Source organism: Fundulus heteroclitus, chromosome 5 (genome assembly GCF_011125445.2).
Source record: "Fundulus heteroclitus isolate FHET01 chromosome 5, MU-UCD_Fhet_4.1, whole genome shotgun sequence".
Lineage (NCBI taxonomy): Eukaryota > Metazoa > Chordata > Actinopteri > Cyprinodontiformes > Fundulidae > Fundulus > Fundulus heteroclitus.
The window spans coordinates 12,392,531-12,416,342 of NC_046365.1; the positions used below are offsets into that span (position 1 = coordinate 12,392,531).

Genomic DNA, 23,812 nt, shown 5'->3' on the forward strand with positions numbered 1-23,812 from the left:
CTATTATTCTTAAGCTAATGCTGCTGAAAACCCCAGTTGATAAGTTACAAGCAGCATGTCTGTTCAGCAGCAGACACAAAGCCAGAATATGACTTAATGAGATGGATGTGTAGAGGTTAGTTCACCCTGTCAATAATTTGTATTCTCGTACCATACTAAAGCATCTCTTTTTTTCTTTTTTTTACCCCCTTTTTACTCAAATTATTCCCTACACACGTACTTTGTGTGTGTGTTTATTCTGAACTTCCTTCTCATTTTTTATGGAAAACCAGAGCACCTGGAGAAAACCATGAGCATAAACCAACCGATGATACAGAGGGTTTAGGACTCAGCTACATATATTCAGTTCAATTTAAAACACAGTGCAGCTAAATTCAGAAATACAAAATAGATATATTTATAAAACGGTAGTGTGCCCTTTCGGTAATTAAAACCACATTTTGTACCTAAACGTTGTCATTTTTAGACAACAACTCTGGAAATTCCAAATGATTCATTTCAATTTACTTATATCGTTCCAACTGGTCCATTCAATTTCAAGAGTCTCAACCGTTGTTATTTCTTTTTCTTATTTTGCTAAAATTAAAATTTTGCAAATATTTTTGCAAATATTTTCCAAACAACAAATTTCACAAAAGGTTTGACATTTTCCGTCCCATTCTCCTCCACATATACCTGCCTGCACCTATACTCACTAGCCTCTATCCACCCTCTTTGTCCTCCTGCTCATTGTTCCACCTCTCCGTGAACTCTAAAGCTGTAAATACACGTATACTCAGGGTGGCCCCAGTTGCTGTTGACCTGAAGTTTTACGAAGCTGAAGGCCCCTTTTTGGTTGCCCTGCAATGATAACATGATGATAGTTGAATAACAGATCAGTGGAACTAGGAAAAAGTTTAATCAAAGGCACGTCTGTTTTAAGATTGCACTGTCTTGTAAAAAGTGTACAACCACACTTCAGTGTGTTTGATTGAGATTTAATGTGACAGAGCAACAGAAAGTAGCACATAAATATGAAGTGGAAGGTGATAAATAGAGGAGGCTTAAGAAAGCCAGGCTTTCTTAAGCCTGGCCTTCTTAAGCATGAACAGGGAAGCTGCTCAGAAGTGAAGATGGACGGAGCTAATTACAGGCCAGTCCTGGAAGGAAAGACTTAAAAGTGGGTCAGAGGTTCGCCTTCCAGCAGGACAACAACCCTAAACATACAACCAGTGCTACAATGGAGAGGTTTAGGACACAGCATTTAATATGCTCGGTCTAGTCAAAGTCCAGACCTAAATCCAAATCAGCCTGTGGCAAATCCAGAATATGTCATTTTCAGATGCTTAGTATTCAATCTGACTTCGCTAGAGCTTTTTCCATGCCACACTAAAAAAGGATGTTGAAACCCAAGCAGTATTTTCTTTCTTGTTGACAACTTTGTGCTACTTTGTGCTGGTATGTTTCAAAAACTCAAATCCAATACAACAATGTTTGCTATTTTAACATTAAAACACTGAAAAATGGTCAAGGTCTATGAACACTTCTGCAAAGCCCCACAGCTTGGTAGAAAATAAACAAATCATTTGGGTTCATATTTACCGGTAGCTTAAAGGTCTGAAGCTGGTTTCCATCTTCATCATAGAGAAAAGTTCCCAGAAGAGTCCCCTCATCTTCTAAGTCCCTCTTTCCCTGCAAGACAAAACCAGACAAATACTTATTCTAATTATTATTAATAATTAATTATTCTAATTATTGTGAAAGTTAAAGGGTTGCTGTTTATTAATCAGATTTTTGAGACTTACGTAGACAGAAAACTCCCTGGGAGAACTACCAATGGTCCCGGTCGGGGACAAGAACTTGGGCAGGTGACCCAGGGTGACGTGACTGATGGTGACTCTGTGGGACAGGGCGATGGTCAGATGTCCCCGGGAACCTGCGAAGGCCCAGCATCGCCCTGGAAGCATGCGGGATTTTCCCTGAAGAGAAAAACAGTTAAAGCAAAGTTTAGGTGTGGCGTCGAGATTACTCCCAACGGGGGCGCGCTCGTGGCACAGCGGGTAGCGCCACCCATATACAGAGGCCTTAGGCCACGACGCGGTCGACCCGAGTTCAAATCCGACCCGCGGTCCTTTGCCGCATGTCTCTCCCCCTCTTCCACCCCCCCTTCCCGTCAGCCTACTTTCATAAAGAAAAAGAAAAACAAACAAATAAGCGAGCCACTAGAGCCGCAAAAAATCTCCGCCCCCCCAAAAAAAGCCTCCCAACCATTCTCCCATATAGAAACACCTTACAGCCTGATGTTCATGTTACTTGTGATCTGTGGCATCTCTGCATTGTGGAGCTCTATGTTCACAATAATCTGTGGGGCAGGATCGTTCTTTATAGACTAATATTGTAAAACAACCGATTTCCTCACCAATAAAATTCTGTTATAAACATTGTGTCTATATATCTAAGTCTGCCAGAATACAGACCAGCTCAGAAGGCTGAATCCTTTTGAGCCGTCTTGATATTGGGGCCAGCCCACCAACTTTTGTTTAAATAATGAACATCTGAAATCGCAGTGCGCATGCCCAACACTCTCAGTAGACAGCTGTGGGGCACAAATCCTTTGGCCCCAAGCTCGGATCGTCCAATCAAAATGCTGGAACATTGACATTTACGTTCTGCCAGAAAGTGCGCAGCAATTTAGTGTTGCTTGGCCTTGCTGGCTTATTAAAGGATCAATGTGAATCTTTTCTGTTCAATTAATGAACATTATTAGTGAGGCTTTATTTTATGTATAGAAATAAAATCTCATTTAGCATTTATAGAATGATATTTCTAGTGTCTTGGTGTCTGTTAATTAATCTATTTCAATTAAAATAGATCAAAGTCAGGTTGTAATAATCACAGAAAAATGAGTTTCTGCTAATAGGTGTTGAGTTTTTGTGGCCCACGTAACTCATCGTGCCAGAGACGCCCACTGCTTGTGATCGCAGTTCAGTTCATACCTGAATAACTACGCCAGGGCCAACGCCTGGCCGTCGTATGGAAAATCCGAACCAGTTGTACACTACTTCTTGGCTCTTATACGTGTCAGAGGACTTCCAGCCAAAAACCTTTGCTCCTGTATTTAAAGACACACAAAGAGTAAGGGAGGTAAGACGCTCGAAGCCAAACACATTCAGTCTGACTTATGAAACTATGTGGCCTACCTTGCGATTCTAGAGCAAAGTTGGGCAACGAATCTGCTGTTGGAAGAAGGTAGTCAGCCATGTTCTTCAGCCTCAGCAGCTCCTCCTCCAGCTCCTTTAACTTATCGGCCCATGCAGGGACTGAGACCTAAACACAAATAAAGTTAGACGTTTGTTCGTATCCCCGCAGCGGACGTTAATGTAGGGGGTTTTGATCAGCAGAGAGCTTACCGTGTTTATGGTAGCTGGTGAAGAAACTGAAGGTCTAGGGTAATCAGGAATCAGGCAGGTAAATCCTGAGAGATGAGGAGCAATGAGCAGAAGGTGACAGGGTCAGTGGCACTGCTTCCACACAACAGACCTTCTACAAAACGTAGAAATGTTGGCTGCTTGTGAAGGGAGAGTATTTACCATAATACAAGGAGATGAAGATGACGCTTAAACAAAAATGCTTCAGCGTGTACTTCATAGGGTCCTCATTGCTGCTGCTGCTGTTTTCTAAAGGGACCTCTGTTGTTTCTGTCTGATCAGGAAGACGTTTTCTACGCCTACTGCTCGGCCCGTGGTGGAACAAATGTAAAGATGTAATCAACATTTACAGTGCTTTGCTAACGTATTCCCTCCCCTTTAACATTCCCCCGTGTCATCACATCATAACCACAAACGTTAAGGTGTCTTGATGGGACTTCCCATTGATGCGAACACAAAGTTTAGAGAATTCTACCGGGATTGTCTTTTATTTAACCTTGTTCCTCTTTCCATCAGCTCTCACCAACATTCTCTGTCTCTGCTAAAGAAAACTATTTCCGCAGCCTGATGCTGCCACCACAATGATGGATGATCCATGAATTGTTCAGAGCTTTTAGAACATATTTCTCCACAACTTTATCTCTGTTTATTGTTCTTCATCACGCTTTTTTTCCACTAATGTTCTCTAACAAACCTCTGAGGCCTTCACAGAACAGCTGAATTAAAAATGAAATACATAAACTGACTTCTGAAGGCAGGTGGTTACACTGGATTTAATGTAGGGGCGTCAGAGTGAAGGGAGTTGAACATAAATATAACAACACTTTTCTGATTTCCTGATATAGTATACAGAAGGTTGTGGTTTTTGTGTAAAGAAAAATATGAAAAGTTGACAAAGTGGGAATACTTTCACCATGTCCAGTATTTGCCACATTTGTTGATTCAGCTCACCTGACTCTGGTCTCTCGGTATGACACTGTGTGTACTCCATCAGAGTTGTAGTACCCTGACAATCTCAGGCTTCTTCTCCACATTGCTGAGCCAGAACAGAGACACGGGAAGGTGGTCAGTGACATTTGACTCAACGTTTTTGGTCAGGCTCTGAAATAGCATTATCTCAGGCATTGCTCATAATCACAGATCTTTACATCTTAACATGAAATAAGTAAAACTAAACTTTTAAATTTACTGTCGGAGCTAATTTCTCAACATTTGGACCTTCTCACCATTTTGGTACAAGTTGTCAAACACACAAAAACACTAAAACACAACCGCTCTTAGACTTTCCATTTGTGCATTGAACAAAAAAAGCAAAATCGCCTCATGTTAAACTGAAAATACTATTTCTGACGGCTATTTCAACACAGCTCTAACATCTCTACACTGTGCCCTTTCATTTATCTTTACAAAAATGTGTTTTAGGTGTCCTTAACTTGATAGATATTCAAAGAAAGTACTTACTTTGACTGTATTTTGCTTGTAATCACTGTGTTTCAGCTGTTTATCACTTCAACTTCTCGGCTCTGTCGCTGTTCTGAGGTCCAGAGGCAGAAACAGGAGAATTATGACGATAATTCTTCCTTTGATGACAAAGTTCTGGAAGATTCTGATGTCACGTCACCATGGAGGTCACATGTTTGACAGCGGCAAACACACGTGAGAAAAACGTGGAACATATAGGTTTATTTAACACAGTTTTAATCACATGTATTGATTTAAATCCTTCCTAAGTTGGTAAATAATTGTATGTAACTACCCGTTTGTTTGCCACTGTCACACCCGGATTTCCCCATTATGGGACAATAAAGGAATTCTTATTCTTAAATATTTGAAGTTAAATGGGTGAAACCTCCTGGGAACCTGGCTGTCTGTGCGGGGGCCATGCATTCCACACCTGATTCATGCGGGGGGAACTGGGACCTGGCTGGGTTAAAGGGGAGGTTGCCCCTCATTCCTGGGTGGCCTCTGCTCCATGGCTGCAGGGAGGGGTGCCGCCAGGAATTTTAGGCCCATGACAAAAAAATCTAAATCATCCCTAAATCTCATCAATATATCAATAAATTTTCTTTTTTGGAGCCCCTGTTAGTCAGAGGCCATTGGAAGTATCCTAACCTTTACCCTCCCCCCTCCCCTATACAGGCCCCCTGGCTGCAGGGGGTCATATAACATGTTTCTCAGTGTTATGATTTACTACCAATCAGGGGTAATAAGTTAGCTAAGAATGATCTGATGATCACAAAAAGCTTCAACTGGGATCACTGCCTTGATGTATTATTAATCAATGCTGACATACACTAAATTGCCAAAAGTGTTGGGTCAGCCCTCTAGGTCATTTAATCACCTCCACAGTCACAGGTGTGGAACACCTAGCAACTAGGAGAGCAGGCTGCTTCGGCATGGGTTGCTTTCAGGAGCTGGGGGTGAATTCCAGCATGGCTGTGCAACAAGATGCTACCTGTTTAATGAGCCCGGTCCTAAAATGCATTCGGTTTGATATTCAGCGGTCATCTATTCTGTTAGCAGTGTTACAACAAAGTGGAAGGGATTGGGAACGGCACCCGCCCACACTGCCAAAGGTATAAAGGTAGATTTGTGTCTTGATTATTAATTTTTTTTAAGAACAGGCTCCAATAATAAAAAAAATATTTTCAATAAAAAAAAAAAACTTCACTTCAATGAAGAAGAAAAAAAAAATACATTTGAACACTGCTTGTCTTTGATTGAAAATGTTTTCTTTGATAGAAGTCAAGTTTTGTTTTGTTTAAAGCAACGTTTTTAATTAAAGTAACATTGTTTTTTGATTGGACCATATAATGGGTAAGACATTATGTATGAAGGTACCGAAAGTCGGTTCAATGACCGCGGTGTTTCTGCGCTTGACCCGAACCCCCTTTGGGGAATCCGTCTGTGGGGGTTTCTGCGCGTTTGCACCTGTCGGCCACCGTAGGAACGCACCAGAGGAGAGGTCGTGGACTCGGAAGTGAGCCGCAGCGCCCCCTTGTGAGTCTGGCCGGTAAAACCGTCTGAGGAGAGAGGAAATTGTTAGAAATCTTCGCACGCGCGTCTGTCCGCCGACAGGACCGATGGTTATGATGCTGTCTATGAACGTGGCCTGCTGCCAGTGAGACACCCCCCCCCCCTCCTCCTCCTCCTCCTCCAGGGTTGAACCCATGGTCAACGTGACAGCGCTCCCAGACACACGGTGCCTGCGTACACCGGCCGGGTCAAAGGCTGCGAGGAAGTGGACCACGGCGAAGGGGACGTGTTGTCGGACGCCGCGGAGCAAACGGCAGACGCGTCTGAGGGGACAGATAGTGGAGGACAGGTCTGGGCCCGGAGCAGCGGCTCTTCCCAGGGAGCAGTATGCCTCTGTTGCTAGCAGGCTCCTTGCTGGGCTACTGTTAGCTAGGCTAAGCCTCTCCTGCTCCTGAACCGGACTTTACTCTCCCCCCTGAAGCCCGCATTTCAAAGACAAATCCCTGTAAGGTATGTCTTGGTATCGGTCCCTTTTTTCTCTCTCCAAAACCAAGAGCGCTCATCTGTCTGAGTTAGTTAGCTGGTAATGAACCGGCTAGCTGCTGAGTAGCTTCTCTGTTATCAATGGAGCCACAGCCACCCAGGTCTGATTTATCCATTCATTCTGGTTGTTTTATTGTTTGGCACAGGTAAACATTCACGAATATTGTGGTTGTTGTTCGCAAAGTGAAAGTATGTAAATATTTTAAGCTGGTACTGATGAACAGTGTGAGCTTGTCTATTAAGTCATTAAGGTTTGTTTAATGATGTCTGGGCCAACCCAAGCGGAAACTAGCTTTACAGAACCTTGGCAGGTGTATGTGAAGTGGAAGAAAAGGTATTATTGTTATTATAATAATAATAATCAGAATATTATTATTAATAATAATAGTAATATTATTATTAATAATAATGATGATAATAATAATGATCTTTTTATAATAATAATGATGATAATGATATTAATAAAAATAATATTATTATTTATTATTATTATTCATAAGAACAATATTTATAATGATGATGATATTATTATTATTATTATCATTATTATTATTATTATTATTATTATTATTATTATGGTATTATTATTATTATTATTATTATTATTATTAATAATATATTTAACAAATCCAGTGTGGATTGCAACTGTATTTAGCCCCCCTGAGTCTATAATTAGCAGAACTATTTTTGTTGCAATTACATCTGCAAATTAATGCGAATGAATCTATTTTTGTCAATTTAATTCAAATATGCAATTCTTCAAGATTTCGTTTTTGTGAGATGGAGATTTTTTTATTTTTAGCGCCATGCACTCTCTTGGGCTTCCATGAAGCTTTGCACGATACCAATTGTTTTGGTAATAGCATGCAATGTTGAGTATATATGGTTAGGTAAATATATCATCAAAATACCGTCAAAATAATTTTGTAAAAGCTAATTTGAAGTTATAAAGTGTGGCCTGTTTTTCACCACTAGCAGCAACATTTGTTGTTTTACTTTCACTGTCCACTGTGGCGGCGCCAGCTATTTTGTTTCAAAGCTTATAATTAGTTGCACTTTGAATTCCGGTCAGATGAGATGATTGAACTAAAAATGTAACATATTTTATTTAAATTTCAAAGTAAAAAGCCTTTGAGATGAAACCGTCTTGTTTTTAAGGGGGCCCTAATAATAAAGAGTGGGTTGCCTTTCAAGCATGAGTCTGAAAGGACCTTTGTTTTGAATGAGCTCTTATTTTGTAGTGCCATTTTTACTCTAACATTCTGAATCTCAGGTTTATTTTCAGTTACCACGGCAGTTAGAGGCAGTTGGAAGTTAGCTGCTCACATTTTGCTACATTTCTGTGTTCAACTACCTGATTTATCGCTGTAAACGTCACAGAGGCAATGTCTTAAGTTGATGATTTATTATTTACATTTATAAGTTGAGTTTAAATAGTAGTACTTGCATGAAAATGCCGTTGATTTATTTGTAGCTTAAAACGTTTTATTTACATTTCTTTACACATGGAAAGCACCTGTTACGTAGTTAAACGGTCATTTTTGTATTCGCGTTGTTACAGTTTTCACTCTTACCTTGTGTTACGAAGAAAAGAGCCACAGTAAAGAGAGACTAGAGCTTGCTACGACTCTCGTCTTCATTTATAAGGAAGAGTTTAGCTAGTTGTATAGCGGCAGTTGCTACACTGCAGTGAGGACAACACAAAGAGATTTAAAATCATTTCTTTGACTGTGGTCATCCTGGAAGGTAAACGTCTGCCTCAGGCTCAAGCAGACTCTTAGGAGTTCCTCCTTCCTGTCAACTCGGCCCGTTTCCCCTCTCCCTGCAGAAGAAAATCACCTCCACAGACTTCTGTTGTGATAAAAAAAATCCGGTTTCAGACCGGGAGGAATATTTCAAGTTTGTTCAAAGAGTCGTTGCAGATGGTGATGGACGGATTTCCTGTTGCAATGCTGCCTCCACTGTGTTTCAGTATGGGGGGGTCAGGAGTTGCTTTCCACCATACATTGCGTTTTGTGTTTAGGCCAAAAAAATTTCACTTTAGGGCTGAACAATTAATCGCATTTTCAATATAATCGTGATTTAAAAAATGCAATTTCCAAATCGCAGAGGTCTGCAATTTTTGGCTATGTAACAATTAGTGAATCAAACGCGTCCTTTAGGTGTTGCTAAAATGCTTGAAATGGTTTTGCCTCCACATGGAAGGGAAGACAGTTGCAGCAGTGAGATAAACTAATTTTATTACTTGTTTTAGAGTTTATATAATCATACATAGCATTAAGTACTGGTCAATCAGTTTAATACATAGACTTGCTTGTTGGTTGGACTTTATGTTCAACAAGGATTGATGTCCAATTAAATAAAAAGCTGTTCTCTTGAATAATATTCTGATCAATAGAAACATTAACAGTTCATGTTTAAAATAGTCCTTGTTTACAAACATCTTTATTTAGAGGCCATTTTTGTTGCTCGTGGTTAATGCGGAGAAAAGTCAAAATTGCAATTTTGGTTGAAATATATTGTAGGCAGAATGCAATAATTTCTGCTCCGAGTTTAGATGCTGTGGGTCTTTTAGCAACTAATCCACATGGCAAGGAAACAAATTGATTTGTTGTTTGTATAAATTTTAAAATACATGATAAATTAAACTGGAAAATAAAATCGCATTAAATCGCAATATTAAGAAAAAAAATCGCAATTAGATTATTTTCCAAAATCGTTCAACCCTACTTTTTCACTTGTGGCCTGTGCGCTCTCTCTCCCACGTGTTTGTGAATTTTCCTCGTATGGGCTGTCCAAACCCCCAAACAGGACTTTTTACGTCTGCCTCTTAATGGTTTTCTTCCTGTAGCTCTTACGTAAAGACTGTGTGTGTGCCGGGCACGGCCGATGGCTTCTTAAGAGTGCACGCAGGGCAACTATATGTTTACTGATTTAGGCGCCTTCTGAATGCGACAGTTTTTTCTTCAGGGGTCTCAGAGTGTAGGCGACTGAATAAAATGCACGGCGCCCGTTTAATCTCCATTCCACTTCAGAACGACGCGCTGCTTTGTCTCTCACATAAAATCCTGTTGGTGTAACAAACCCGAAGAACATGGGCGGATAGTATGAAGGCAGCCGCCTGGCTCTGTAGGTGTGTGTGTGTGTGTGTCTGTGTCTGTGTGTGTGACCTGACGGGATCTTTCTGCCTGTGTCCCGTCGTGCCCCGCAGGGCCATGGACTTCCCCGGCCACTTCGAGCAGATCTTCCAGCAGCTCAACTACCAGCGCATCCACGGCCAGCTGTGCGACTGCGTCATCGTGGTGGGCAGCCGGCACTTCAGGGCCCACCGCTCGGTGCTCGCCGCCTGCAGCACCCACTTCCGGGCGCTGTTCACCGTCGCCGAGGGAGACGCCAGCATGAACATGATCCAGCTGGACAGCGAGGTGTGTGTGCGGCCTAACCCCCCCCCCCCCTACCGTCTCTCCTTTTTTTTCTGTTAGCGGCGTGGCGATGACGCGGTGTGCTTTGCAGGTGGTGACGGCGGAGGCCTTCGCCGCTCTGGTGGACATGATGTACACGTCCACGCTGATGCTGGGGGAGAGCAACGTCATGGACGTCCTGCTCGCCGCCTCGCACCTGCACCTGAACAACGTGGTGAAGGCGTGCAAACACTACCTGACCACGCGCACGCTGCCCCTGTCCCCGTCGTCGGACAGGCCCTCCCATCACCACCCGCCGCAGGAGCAGCAGAGGCACAGGCCGGCGCCGCAGCAGCAGCAGCAAACGGCGGACTTGGCAGCCGGCGCCAGCCTCACGGCGTCGGCGGCCACGTCCAAGCTGCAGCGCTCCTTCTTGCTGCAGCAGCTGGGACTCAGCTTGGTGAGCTCTGCGCTGGGAGGCATGGAGGAGGACGCGGTGGGAGGCAGGGCGGTGGAGCAGAGGGCCGCCTTCCCGATACGGCGCTTTCACAAACGCAAAGCTCTTCCGGGGATGGGGCTCTCCGAGGAAAGGCCCAGACAGAGGCAGCGGCCCTCCGCCCCCAGCCGGGGACTCCTAGGAGAGAGCGGGGTCGGCGCAGAAAGGGAGGAGCGAGCGCTTCTGTCGCCAGACTCCCACAAGATGGGGGACGAGTCCAAGCCGGACGGCGCCATGGCGGGGTTGGCGCCGGCGGCCCAAGACGACCCCCAGATGCCGAGCCAGTCGGACAGCGGGCACTGTGAGGAGGAGAGCCTGGTGGGGAGGATGCAGGGAGGGGTGGGCAAGGAGGAGGACATCAGCGATCACGACCACCAGGACGAAAGGGTGGGGGTGAAGATGAAATCGGGGACGGAGGAGGAGGAGGCTGAAGAAGAGGAGCAGAAGGTAAAGACACAATATCGAACAATTTGGATGTCAAAATTATACCTGCAAGCTCAAATATATGAAGACATTCTGAATAGAGTGGGGATAAATACGTCTTAGCAGCCAGCATGGGGCAAAAACACACCTTTGTAGCCATCAACAAAATTCTGGCATAATTCTGGTCGACACAGAATTTTCACATTTTCACAGGGGAAATCTTCCCGTTGTATTATCAGGTTATAGACAAGGCAAGTCTGTTTATAAAGCACCTTTCAGTAACAAAACGGTTCAAAGTGTTATGGTAGAAAACTGTACTTGAAGTCAGTATCTTCGTTCTGATCGTCTTCCTTCTCTCCCCTCAGGTGGTGGTCAAACGAGAGCCGCTCAGTTCGCCCGAGCCAGCGGACGAACACAGCGACGTGACGTCCCAGGCGGAGGGCAGCGACCCGGCCGAGCCGGGGTGCCAGGAGGAGGAGGAGAAGGTGGAGCTGAGCCCGGAGAGCAGCGACCGCAGCTTCACCTCCGAGCCGCGGTCCGGCTCGCAGCTCCTCCTCAAGGGCGGCCTGGCAGCGGGCGCCGGGGTCGCGGCCGCCTTCGGCTGCGGCGGCGGTCTGAGCAGCAAAGCCGGTTTCGGTATCCCCAGCTTCCTCGGACCGAAGGATTTCAGCAGCGGCAGGTCGGGGTCGGCCGCCGGGGAGGACGCCCTTCCCAACACGACCACCGGAGACGCGGTGGCGCACCCTTTTCTCCTCAGACAGGACGCGGCTGCCGGCCCGGGCTCTGCCTCGGCGTCGGTGCTGCCGCCCGGGGCTGAGGGCAGAAACGGCTTCGGACACAACCTGCAGCCCGATTCTCTGTTCCTCCACCCGCTGCACGACGGTTTAGGGAACCCGAGAGGCAGCGCAGGGGGCGGCGGGGGAGGACGCGGAGGGGTGGATCCCTTCTCCCTGGACTTCCAGCGCTCCAGTTTGGGCCTTCACTCGCTGGGCCGGCCCTCACGGGGAGCAGGAGGGGCAACGAGTGCGAGCGCTCTGGGTTACCAAAGCTACAGGCGCATCGCCCCGAAAATGACAGGCGGGATGGGAGGAGAGGAGGCGGCAGGTGGGACGGTGCAGGACGCCTCCTCCTCCTCTTCCTCGAGCCTAGCCGGTCCCCTGCTCCTCAACGAGAGCGGAGGCTACGAGGTGAACGGCGGCAGGCCCACCTCCCTGCCGCCCCAGCTCACGCGGGCGTCGGCCGACGTCCTGTCCAAGTGCAAGAAGGCGCTCTCGGAGCACAACGTGCTGGTGGTGGAAGGGGCGCGCAAGTACGCCTGCAAGATCTGCTGCAAGACGTTCCTCACCCTGACCGACTGCAAGAAGCACATCCGGGTCCACACGGGGGAGAAGCCCTACGCATGTCTCAAGTGCGGCAAGCGCTTCAGCCAGTCCTCGCACCTTTACAAGCATTCCAAGACCACCTGTCTGCGCTGGCAGAACAGCAACATGTCCAGCGCCCTGCTGTAGAGGGGCTTCAGGGGGGTCAACGAGCGCGGCGGTCGCTGATGCGCTTCAGTTTTAAGGCCTGGAAATTCACACATTTTCCTCCCCCTCTGCCACAGTTATTGGATCTCATGCTCTGCTTTCCCCGTAGAAATCAGCCCTGGCCTCAGGCCAAAGAGAAGGACGATGTTCTTATCAACGATCAACCTGTTACATAAGGCTAACCCGTTTTATTCTTAAAAAAAAAATGTATAGCTTTGATTCATTTCACTGTGTGCCGCATACCGTCCTTCGTTCTTCTTGGGCTTAAATATCAGGAATAACTCCTTGAAAACTAGTTTAAAAAAAAATAGAAATCTGGATCTGTTCTGATGTGATGTTTGTAAGATTTTAATGGTGTGAGGGCTCCGCATCAGGGACTTAAAACACCCCCACCCATCATCATATCCGTCCTTACTGTAAGTACACGCTGACTGAGCCTTGCCGCGCGCACAGCCGTCTGCAGGCCTCTGATTGGTGGCTCGCAGAGATCTCCCGCCTTCTGAACCTTCTCATGCCGCTATTCCGCCCTTCTCATTGGGACTTTAGATGAAGTACCAGGCCAATGAAGTGCACATTTGTGAAAGGGAAGGAAAACAAGGCAACGCTTTTTAGCAGCTTTTACTCATGACGATGTGGCATGCGTTAATTTTCCGCCCACACCAGTTAATTATAAAACCTTTATTCCAGCGCAGCTCCGGACGAATGTTTTGGGATTGTCATACTGGTGTGTTGAAGCTTTTCTTCCTGGCCTCCATCCATCTTCCCCCTCCTGTCTAAGCAGCCTCCCTGTCCTCACCGTTTAGCCTCGTGTTTGCTGCATGGCCTGTGGTGAACTGGAAGCAGTTCTTGTAGTTTTCTTTATACAGCGGCTTTCTTTTTACCGCTCCTCCATTAAAATTTTAGACTCACCTGAACTGTGGATTGCTGCAGCTCCTACGGCGCGAATGTGGTCCTCCTGCCCAATGACCGCTGGAGATGCAGCTATGGATAATGGATGGATGGAAAGTAAAGGATGCCAACCATAGTTGCACGTCACAAGTGTTAAAAAAAAACATGCAGTTTTCCTTCCACTTCAGAAGTCTGCGCTACTTTGTGCTGATCTGTCACATAAAGTCCCCCAAAAAACACATTTCTCCTCTTTGAGGAGAGCGTGAACAGGAGCGTTGATACTTTTGGAAGGTGCTGATGCCTGGACATTATAAATGTGCTGCGTTTGTGTGCCAGATATATGTGTGTACATGAAGGGGAATATATATGAAGCTGCTAAATTTAGCTGTTGACACAGCAGCAGAAAATCGAATCTAGTGTCTTTTGTCGCCCTCAGCTAGTAACAAGTGCATTGTTAGCAGGAGAGAAAGTAAAGAGTGCTAGAGGTACTTCGTCATCTCTTCGTAATTGCTGATAAATTTGAATACGTGTTTAGTTTTAAAATATCCAGTTATGGTCATTCAAGACATCAAACTTTATTTTTTGTAAAAAAATAAAAAGATTTTGTTGTTTTTTCACCAGGTTTTCTATTTCAGTGCTGATCATTGATCAGTTTGGGAAATTAAAAACTTTACATTTCTCTTTTTACACATCTCTGCAGTTTGTCTTGGACATATTTACTTTAGAATAAGTTGCACGGAGGGGGGAAGTAATAATAATAATAATAATAATAATAATAATAATAATAATAATAATAATAATAATAAAGAGAAGATCATTCAGTCATAACATAATTACGCCTTTTTTTTTTATTAAGGAGAGCCAATATAAAGCCCTGAACATTAGTGCCATTTCACAACTGGGTCTTGCAAGAAACCCAACTGTAAATAGATTAATTTAGTGCCAGCATTTTAGTTTACTTTGTTCTGACAAAAAAAATGATAAAAGTTCAGCTTTGACCCAAATAAAACCTCACCAACACATTAAAAAAGACTCTCCTGGTCACTGATATGCTCTTTAATTATAGAAATGTACATTTGTGTTGCTGGACAGAAGTTTATCGCTTCTTTAAAGCGATACTTTTAAAAAACAACGTAAACCCCACACATTGATGGTCAGTTTCACCACTTCCACCTCAAATCACAGTAATATTTCTGTTTGTTACTTTACTAGAAGGGATTTTATGACACGTTTGTGTCTTAGTACTTGCAATGTTATCAAAAATATTTAGACAAATCAAAAAAAAATTACACACACATTTTATATATATATATATATATATATATATATATATATATATATATATATATATATATATATATATATATATAATATCCCCTAATGATCCATCTTGGCCAACTCTATAGTTATGTAGTCAGGGGTCAGTAGATGATGTTCATGTTGAGAACTACCACAGCTTGCTCAAACACTTGAGCAAGCACGATGCGATGGAAAGTGAAGTGTGAAAACTTTCCAACCGTTTTGAACCTCAGTATACCTCAATAACTGGTGACCGATCCATACCAACCGTCATGACAGGCATAGCAACCAAAAGTTCAGCCTTAGTTTTTTTTTCTTTGTTTTTTTAAAGTGGTACAGGTAGTCAACTAATCCACGGAGGTTAAATTTGTTACATATTATTTCACAGTATGCAATATTTTGAAAATATATATTTTTTAAAGTGCAGTTTATTTTTTCTGATTATTTTAGTTTTTTAAAATGCCTCTACATCCAACTTGCTTCAGACTTTGCAACTACTGGTGATGTGTTTAAGTGAGCCACATAAAAGACGCAGACTTTGACTTTATATCACAGGTTGACAGACCATCGATTTATCTCAGCTTGGGTAACTGCTGGTTGTAAATAGGAGCGTCTTCAGTGGACTAGACTGTTAATGGTATAGCTCTGTTTTAGTCGATTTGAGAGAAACAAACACGTCCGTCTTGTCATATTCTTAATCGCTGTACGTATTGTGACTTTGGTCATTCGTTTGAAACGGGTCGCCGCCTTTATATCAAAGTCGCTGCGCTGTCAGCCTGTACAGCATAACGTGTTTTTAGGTGGCTTTATGAGGCATATTGACACCTTGTTACAGAAGACCAATGTTGTTTAACACGAGCCGTCTGATTAGGTGTTCCTGGTATGTTATCCAGTGGTGACGGTGTTGCTGTTTGGTGTGTGAGTTAAAATGGCAGGTGGCGGTTGGGCATACGATGTAACTCGGTCAGTCACATTCCTCGGAGGAAACAGGGTTCCTGTGAGAAATAAAGTGGCGATGAAGTGAAGACTTCACCCTCTAAACTGCTTTCACTCGTCAGGATCCCCATTGGTGCTTTTTTTTTTTTTATATACACAGCAGGTGAATTAATGGATCATATCCTTTGAAAAGAAAGCACTTACTTACTGTACTTCCCCTTGTATGAAGAAAGTATATTTGTAAAGTAGACTAGAGTCACTGCCTTACGCTCTAGCTTAAAAAGCTGAATTTTGTTTGTTTTTTTCCCAAAAGTGAGATTTTTTTGAGTGCGTTTTTTTATGATTATTTTACTTGCAAATACTGTTGCAATGAAACCGTAAAATAATTTCCTCTTTGCTGTATGAAGGTTGTAAATTATGTTGATTTGTTGTACAGACTGAATAAATCAATGAAACTGGCCTTTGTGAAATTCTTACCTCTTAATGTCCAACATTTATCCTTTGGGAGGGAACCCAAATTTATTTAATTAGACCATTCTCCATCATCCAGAAGAAAAACATTTTAAAACTTACAGGGTTTTTAACATTTGTCTAAACATTTTTGCCTTTACCACATCATTACCTGAGTATTTGGCCAATTGTAATGATTATTTGGATTTTGTAGATACTGACAGTCACACTCATTCCACTCTCTTTTTAAAAGAATGCGTGTAAGAGAAAAGGCTTCTGACGAAACTAAAAGGTCATGACTTCCGCATTGAAACAACATCCGATGCTACTTTGAAACTTTAACCTATCAGCACTGGCGTCCCCCAGGGGTGTGTTCTCTCCCCACTCATCTTCTCCCTAAACACAAATGGCCGCACTTCAGCAAACCCATCATTGAAAGTCCTCAAGTTTGCAGATGACACTGTCGTTGGTCGGATTCAGGACGGTGACCAGTCTGCACACAGACAAGAGGGGAATCGGCTAGTCCACTGGTGCGGTCTGAACCACCTGGAGCTTAACCCGCTCCAGACTGTGGAGATGACGGTGGACCTCTGAAGAACACCTCCCACACTGCCTCCCTTCACCATCCTCACCACTCTCTACTGTGGATCACTTCACCCTTTTTTTAACTGCTTCCCTCTGAGATCAAAGTTTTAAACTGAACCTGTGATTTAGAGCATTAAACGTGCATAAACCTTTTTTTTTTTAACTTTGCACAAAACTAAAGGGATTTGCATTTACTCCATTTTTTAAATTTTATTTTCTACAATTCTTTACGATAAACATAAAACCACAGAAGAGCATATTTATTACCGTTGAAGTCCATTTGAGAGCTGAGCAGCAGCGCTATGTATCTATGTAGCACCATTTAAATGGAAAAAAAAACTTACCAACTGTTCCACATGTATTGCAACAATTAATTGTTTCGTAAAAGGAATAAATGGCCAAACACAAATGTTTAAAAAGGTCTTACATTGGATCTTTATGGCTTCAGATTTATTGATTCATGACCATAAATCCTGATCCTAACTTGGGGAGCTGCTGCTTTAAAGAATCTGTATTTAGTAAAAGATGGTCCAGTCAGAGTGTGTTAACATTTCAAGAAGAGCTAAGTTTGCCCAAATAGATAGAAACACAGTGCAATTGCCCTTTAATAAATTGTCGAATGGGAAACCAACTTCTGGGTTGTGTTGTGTCATTTGTAAAATTTAAGCTAAATGTTTCATACTTGGATATAAAGAATTAAAACCAACTGATGATGGAGAGTCTACAAATCTGAGTCTAAAGCAGTGAAATACTTCAAGGCTCCTGTAGTTCAACAAAACCTAAAGTCCCCTGGGGCAAGTCTGTTCTCACAGCTTGAGCTCTTTGATCATTGGCTGGCCCCGCAGGCCAAGGAGGAGGTTGTTCGCTGCCAGCGCAGACATGGCGTTACGGGTGCTGTAGGAGGCACTTGCAACATGCGGAAGAATCACTGCAAAATGAGAGAGTAAAGACAAATGGTTGACGGTAAGCATTGAGAGCTGGGATTTAGTACCAGTGTGGATAACGGTAGAGATCTGGCAGCCTCACCGCAGTTTTTGAGGGTAAACAGTGGGTGGCTGGTGGGCAGGGGCTCAGGAACGGTGACGTCCAGTCCAGCTCCGGCTATCTGCCCGGTGGACAGAGCTTCATACAGGTCCTCCTGATTCACAACCCCTCCTCTGATGTAGCAGGAAGACAGTACTTACTGACAGAAACCCGCATGAACTGGGTTCACAGTCTAATTTGGTACACATGACATATTACTTTATTAATAATAGTAAATATTGCCTCGAGCAACCAAGAATAAAAGTTACACAAAGTATTTCCTAATTAATTTCTATGGTCTTTTTAAACAAAACTGGCTACAGCTATTTGGCCAGTTTTTTATTATGTTTTTTTTTTTTTCAGTTTTGACAACTATAGCTAATTTAAGCATTTTGTGTCATCATTTAGTATCTTTTTCATCAAAAATTTGAAAGAAACTTTTGGACTGTTTGAAGGAAGGCACTGTTTCACAGCAGATTAAGCAATGCTAATCACAGTATTTTGTGTTTGATTTTAGTTTGTATTATTTGAAATATTTAAAATCTGTCTTTTAGAGTGTAGAATTAACTTCTGGAGTCGCTTTGATTCCCCTTTTCAGTAATTTCTCTGATTATAATTTCACCTGTTTTAGACAAAATTTATCACTGCCATTCATTACAGTTGGCTACATTTTAGCTAATCCCACAGCTATTTGGGAATCATCATATTTATGCTTTATTTGTTGTTTGCCTGTTAAATTGTGTTTTCTTTGCGTTTTTTTGCATACATTTCTTTAAAAAATATTGGAATAAATTGTGTCCATAAGAAAAACCCTAATATTGGTTCCTTCCCTTTTAAAATCTGAATAACTAATAGAGTTAACACTGTGCTATGAATTTTTAGTCACTTTAGCACACAAAAGAATTTCCTTTGAAAATGAAAGCAAAAGCAGCCAGTGTCCAAAGAGCAATTATAAAAGCCTTCATACCTGCTGACCTAACAGCCTGGAGAAATGATGAAGAATACCACTTTAAACAATTCCTACAATGTCTGGTTCTTTCAAAGCAAAGTATAAATGAATTATTGATGATTTAAAGCTTTTGATCAGCATTGTATATACTGTATGTAACCATTGTGTACAGCCTGTTCTCACGACACTCTGGGCGCATTGGTGATTAAGAGTGGGGTACCTGCTGGTGTTGATGAAGATGGAGGTGTTTTTCATCTTTTTGAAGAGATCCTTGTTGCAGACTTCTTTGGTCTCCGGTGTTAGAGCACAGCACACTGACAGGAAATCGGACTGCTTTGCCAGCTCATCTAATGAGACTTGACAAAGAAACAGCACAGGAGTCATAAGTATATGACATAAAAATACTGCTGTAAATACAAGTTAATACAGTCCCCTCTAAGTATTTATGTTAGTATGTTAACACAGAAAAAACTTGAACTAATATGAACATGTCTAAAGTTTTTTATCTGCTGCACCTGGAACCAGTTTCTGTTGCTTTTAAATAGTCAGTTAAGAGTTGGGAATGAGTAACGTACGTCATTTCTGGGGTGCATTTAGATGATTTAGATGATTTTCTGGATTTAGATTTTCTAGAACATACTTATTTGGAATTGTATTTGGATTTTGCTGAATGTGTGTAGGAAAAAAGGCTTCTGACAAAACTAAAAGGTCATGACTTCAGTATTGACACAGCATCCAATGCTTCTTTGAAACTTTAACCTATCAGCACTGGCGTCCCCCAGGGGTGTGTTCTCTCCCCACTCATCTTCTCCCTAAACACAAATGACTGCAACTCAGCAAACCTGTCGTTGAAAGTCCTCAAGTTTGCAGATGACACTGTCGTTGGTCTGACTCCTTTTATCGTTTATTCACTGAGGTTAATATATTTATATTTAATGTCTGTAGACTGTGAGTGCTGAAAATCAAAGGGAAATTCCCTGTCTGTGCAAACGACCGTGTCCAATAAAGTTAATTCTGATCCTGTGTTGACACTCCAGGCACAGCTGTAACTGAAATCATTTCTCAATGCATGGCATAGAACCAGACTTCTACCTTCACTGCATTTGTTGCACTAAAAGTAGCACAAGCTCTAGATTTAATGTAAATCATATTGAAAGTTAACCCTTTATCGGGCAAGTGACTGTTTTTGGGGAAATAGGAACTGTAAACTTAATCACCATTCTTGCTGTCTAAAAATGCTTAGCATCCTCCATTTACAAAGCCAAGCCCTGAAGGTTGGAGGTATTAACAAGAGTAATGCCTTGAAAATGTTCTTAAACGGGATACACACCTTAAGTGCCCATGACCCACATCTTACCATATTCTGCATTAATGGCCTTGGCCAGCTCAGGTCTAGGAGCCACATCTGTGTAGATAAACTTCTTCACTTTGAAAGGTGCCAGTCGCTCTGCGATAGCCACACCTGAGCAGCAAAAAGAACAAAAAATCTGAAGTATATGATGACGTATATGATTGTGACAGGAGTGCACGGTAAACTCAGGTGTTTTTCTTACCTATCCTTCCAAGACCAAGAATTCCCACGGTGCTGTTGGCCAGCTCGTATCCACACAGCCACAGAGTCCTCCATGTGCCCCAGCCGCCGCTAACACCAGTTACAGCGGAAGAGAGTTGCGTAAGTATAACAAAGATTGGACTTCTAAAAAAAAAAAAAAAAAACAATACAGTGGTAAGAGCACGACTGCGTGCACCAGCTCACGTCTTAGCTTCATGAGTTGCCTCTATGAGTCTCCTGGAGGTTGCGAGCAGCAGAGCTACAGTCAGCTCTGCGACTGCATCCGTCAGGACCTCGGGGGTGTAACCTACGCGGATCCCCCTGTTGACAGACACAAATGTGCACGACCGCATGAGCACGTCGCAGCAAAGGGAAACCTGCTGGGTGGTAGTATACGAGGATCAAACAGATCTGAGTGTATTGCTGCAGGAAAAGACAGTAGCACCTTTTTTTCAGCTCCTCCAAAGATAGATGATCAAACCCCACTGACATAGTACTCAGGACCTTTAGGTTTGGACCTGTAGGAAAACATCATGGAAAATGAACCGCCGAGCTATTGTTTATGGGTCCTAATAATTAACAGACGTTCAGTATTTCAGCCCTTGATACAGATAAATATGCTGGGAATATCGAAGCAGTGTCATATTACAAAACAAAAGCGCACGCTCTGAACATATCATGTACAATACTTTGCAAAAGTATTCACCGCCCTCATCCCCTTGGCATTCCTCATGTTTGGTTGCCTCATATATTGCTTGAGAATTTGCACCATCTCATTTACAAAACATGCCCACAGCTTTAGGGATTCTGGGAAGCAAACAACAAATAGGAAAATAGGAGATGCTCCATCCCTTTAAAATGATGATGTGCTGGTCGCCACCAAATCCCAGTCAACCACATTGAACTTTGTGACTGCAACGTGGAAGACTGTGGAAAAGGTTTAACGTATGTTTGCATACCTGCAGCATCCAGCAGTTCTGCGTCGATCTTTTCGGTCAGCACACAGAGCAGACCGTCAACACCTTTCACTTTCTGGAGCAGCTCCTTCCTCGGCACGGGGACGTCGTCCGAGTCCCACAGCTCAAACTGCACCCTGTGTGAAGAGGACTCAGAGCGTGACCCATAATCCGAAGCAAGCAGGTATTCATCAGCCACTGAGGTGCTCAGAGGGGTGCACAAAACATACTGGAGCAATACACATAATTTATCAGTTAATCTCCTATTTAGATATAAGTAGGACCTAACAGAGGCATACTTATCTTAAAAAATACATTGAGATTAATATATTTAGCAGGGAAATATCATTTCAGATGCCGTGTCTATGTCTTATTAACATGAAGGATAACGTTTGAAGTTGTCTGCAGGACTCTTTCCTGACTTACTGCCCAGAGTCGCGGAGGATCTTCAGGCCTTCAGGTGGGATCTGTCTGGTGACGTACACCCGTGGCACAGAAGACATCTCCCTCAGCACTTTGGTTGTCGCAGCGCCGGGGAAACTCAAGGGAGCAACGGCAATCCTCTGTAGCCGGCGTAGAGCCATGCGGCTGCTCAACATGGCCAGTAACCTGCGGATCTGCGTAAGGTGAGGTGGTACTTGTGGAGTTTAGAGTCCGGCTGCAGGCGCGTGTGTTCGGTTCTGGCTGCAGTTCAGGGGGGAGGTTCCCATGTGCGCTTGACCAATGTGATAAAAGGGAGGGTGCCTCAGAGGTCTTGAGGTGAGAGGTAATTTTTTCTTTTTTTTTGTTCCAGACCAAAAGAAGAAGAACATGACTTTGAATTTGCCCAGGTTTCAATGAAAATAAAATTCATTTGGATTGCGATGTGAATAGATTTCAAAACTGACACACAAGCATCTGAGACTGTCATGCTTTCAAACTAACATAGCGGATTTGATGGATTTTTCCCAAAACAAGTCAGACAGATGTAAATGTTTCACTTGGCTGTTGACCTTTGTTTCTTTAAACAGGAGCGTACCCAAACACATTCTGTTCTTTTCTCCGGCTCACACTGGATCAGCCGTGTCCCTCCAGTTTCCCCAAAGTACTTTCAAAGACTTATATTTTGTGTGAAATGTAAAAATAAACAGAATATATAAAAATAAGACTTTATATTACTGTGCAATAACAACCCTCAACCTGAAAACCAGAGCCTTCAGGTTGAGGGAGCTATAGAACATATCTCAAAATCAAATTGATAAAACTTACAACTACAGGTGTATCATGAAAAATATGTAAAAACATCTGGATGTTCAGGTTTATTTGAGTCCTGTACTATAAATTCGACTTATGTGGAATACAGAATATAGATTATATTTCATGACGAATGTTCTCATACCAGGTGTAAGTTTTAAACAGTTTGTGATGTTACAACCTGAAACCTTAACATCTTTTATTAGAATTATTATTATGTAACACAATAATAATGTGCATGCTTGTTAAATAATGTCAATTTCAATTTATTTATATAACACATAAGAACATCAAAGGTTAATGAAAGTGCTTTACATTTTACTTAAGTGACCAGAATACACAACAATAAGAGCAAGAAAAAAAATTCAAATAAAAATTTTTACATTTAGGGTGTGTTCCAATGACGCAGGGTTATTGAGCAGAACCCGCGTATGGAGGCCTCAGTCCTCAACACGGCTGACCCGGGTTCGATTCTGGCCTGAGGTCTTTCCCCCCTCTCTCAAACCCCTTTCCTGTCAGCCTACTTTGAAAGAATGTGCCACTTGTGCCATAAAAACCCAGAAAAACAATACTTAAAAAAAATGCCGCTCTGTCCTCATGATAGAACATTTTGCTGGCAATGATATGGGTATATTATATTCCAACAGGGACTGGGATACAATAAAATCTTAAAATAACAAGAATAGATTTTACAGGGAATTATTCCAAGGCTGATCATTTTATTTATTTACCTGAAAAATAAACTGGACTGGAGTCACCACACTGATGCTCTTTACAGGAAGGGTCAGAGCAGACTCTACCTGCTGAGGAGGCTGAGGTCTCTTGGGGTGCAGGGAGCGCTCCTGAAGACCTTCTTTGACTCTGTGGTGGCATCAGCCATTTTCTGTGGTGTGGTCTGTTGGAGCAGCAGCTTATCTGTAGCTGAGAGGAAGCGGCTCGATAAACTCATCAGGAGGACCAGCTCTGTCCTGGGATGTCCCCTGGACCCAGAGCAGGTGGTGGGAGACAGAAGGACTGAAAGAGAAATAACATGGAAAATGTCTCCCATCTAATGCATGGAGCTGCTGCTGAGCTGGAGAGCTATTTCAGTGACAAGGCAAGGCAAGTTTGTTTAAATACCACTTTTCAGCAACAAAGCGGTTCAAAGCGCTGACAGGCTACTGCACCCC

General features: G+C 43.0%; 3 protein-coding genes across 5 annotated transcripts in view; 1 reads left to right on the top strand and 2 right to left on the bottom strand.

Moving 5' to 3' along the window:
* Nucleotides 1-4,408, bottom strand: part of LOC110368712 (SUN domain-containing protein 2-like) — a 28,276-nt gene extending 23,868 nt beyond the window's left edge. The window contains exons 1-6 of one of the 2 annotated variants that reach the window (XM_036136921.1): nucleotides 3,570-4,408; nucleotides 3,390-3,454; nucleotides 3,180-3,306; nucleotides 2,976-3,091; nucleotides 1,785-1,958; nucleotides 1,492-1,671 (exon numbers count right to left, since the gene is read on the bottom strand). In XM_036136921.1, coding sequence (XP_035992814.1) covers nucleotides 1,507-1,671; nucleotides 1,785-1,958; nucleotides 2,976-3,091; nucleotides 3,180-3,306; nucleotides 3,390-3,454; nucleotides 3,570-3,753 — 831 coding nt within the window. In that variant the 5' untranslated portion in view covers nucleotides 3,754-4,408 and the 3' untranslated portion in view covers nucleotides 1,492-1,506. Of the gene's footprint in view, nucleotides 1-1,491; nucleotides 1,672-1,784; nucleotides 1,959-2,975; nucleotides 3,092-3,179; nucleotides 3,307-3,389; nucleotides 3,455-3,569 lie in introns of those variants that run through there. The other variant, XM_021318050.2, reaches the window with a different exon arrangement.
* Nucleotides 4,409-6,363: 1,955 nt separating this feature from the next.
* On the top strand, nucleotides 6,364-14,936 carry LOC105928336 (zinc finger and BTB domain-containing protein 5). Of its 2 annotated transcripts, none has more exons than XM_021318052.2 (4): nucleotides 6,364-6,888; nucleotides 10,138-10,351; nucleotides 10,440-11,270; nucleotides 11,612-14,936. In XM_021318052.2, the coding sequence occupies exons 2-4, from the start codon at nucleotides 10,142-10,144 to the stop codon at nucleotides 12,752-12,754; spliced, it is 2,184 nt and encodes a 727-aa protein (XP_021173727.2). In that variant the 5' UTR covers nucleotides 6,364-6,888; nucleotides 10,138-10,141; the 3' UTR covers nucleotides 12,755-14,936. The 2 variants fall into 2 exon arrangements, with proteins under 2 accessions (XP_021173727.2, XP_012721009.2); XM_012865555.3 differs by having other exon boundaries at nucleotides 6,365-6,893.
* Nucleotides 14,937-17,120: 2,184 nt separating this feature from the next.
* Nucleotides 17,121-22,093, bottom strand: grhprb (glyoxylate reductase/hydroxypyruvate reductase b). Its single transcript, XM_012865533.3, has 9 exons — nucleotides 21,837-22,093; nucleotides 21,414-21,547; nucleotides 20,900-20,972; nucleotides 20,659-20,775; nucleotides 20,456-20,544; nucleotides 20,260-20,364; nucleotides 19,123-19,258; nucleotides 17,957-18,087; nucleotides 17,121-17,858 (listed from the first exon to the last, which is right to left on the bottom strand). Exons 1-9 carry the CDS (start codon nucleotides 22,007-22,009, stop codon nucleotides 17,737-17,739), a joined length of 1,080 nt encoding a protein of 359 aa, XP_012720987.2. The 5' UTR covers nucleotides 22,010-22,093; the 3' UTR covers nucleotides 17,121-17,736.
* Between the last annotated feature and the right edge of the window lie 1,719 nt (nucleotides 22,094-23,812).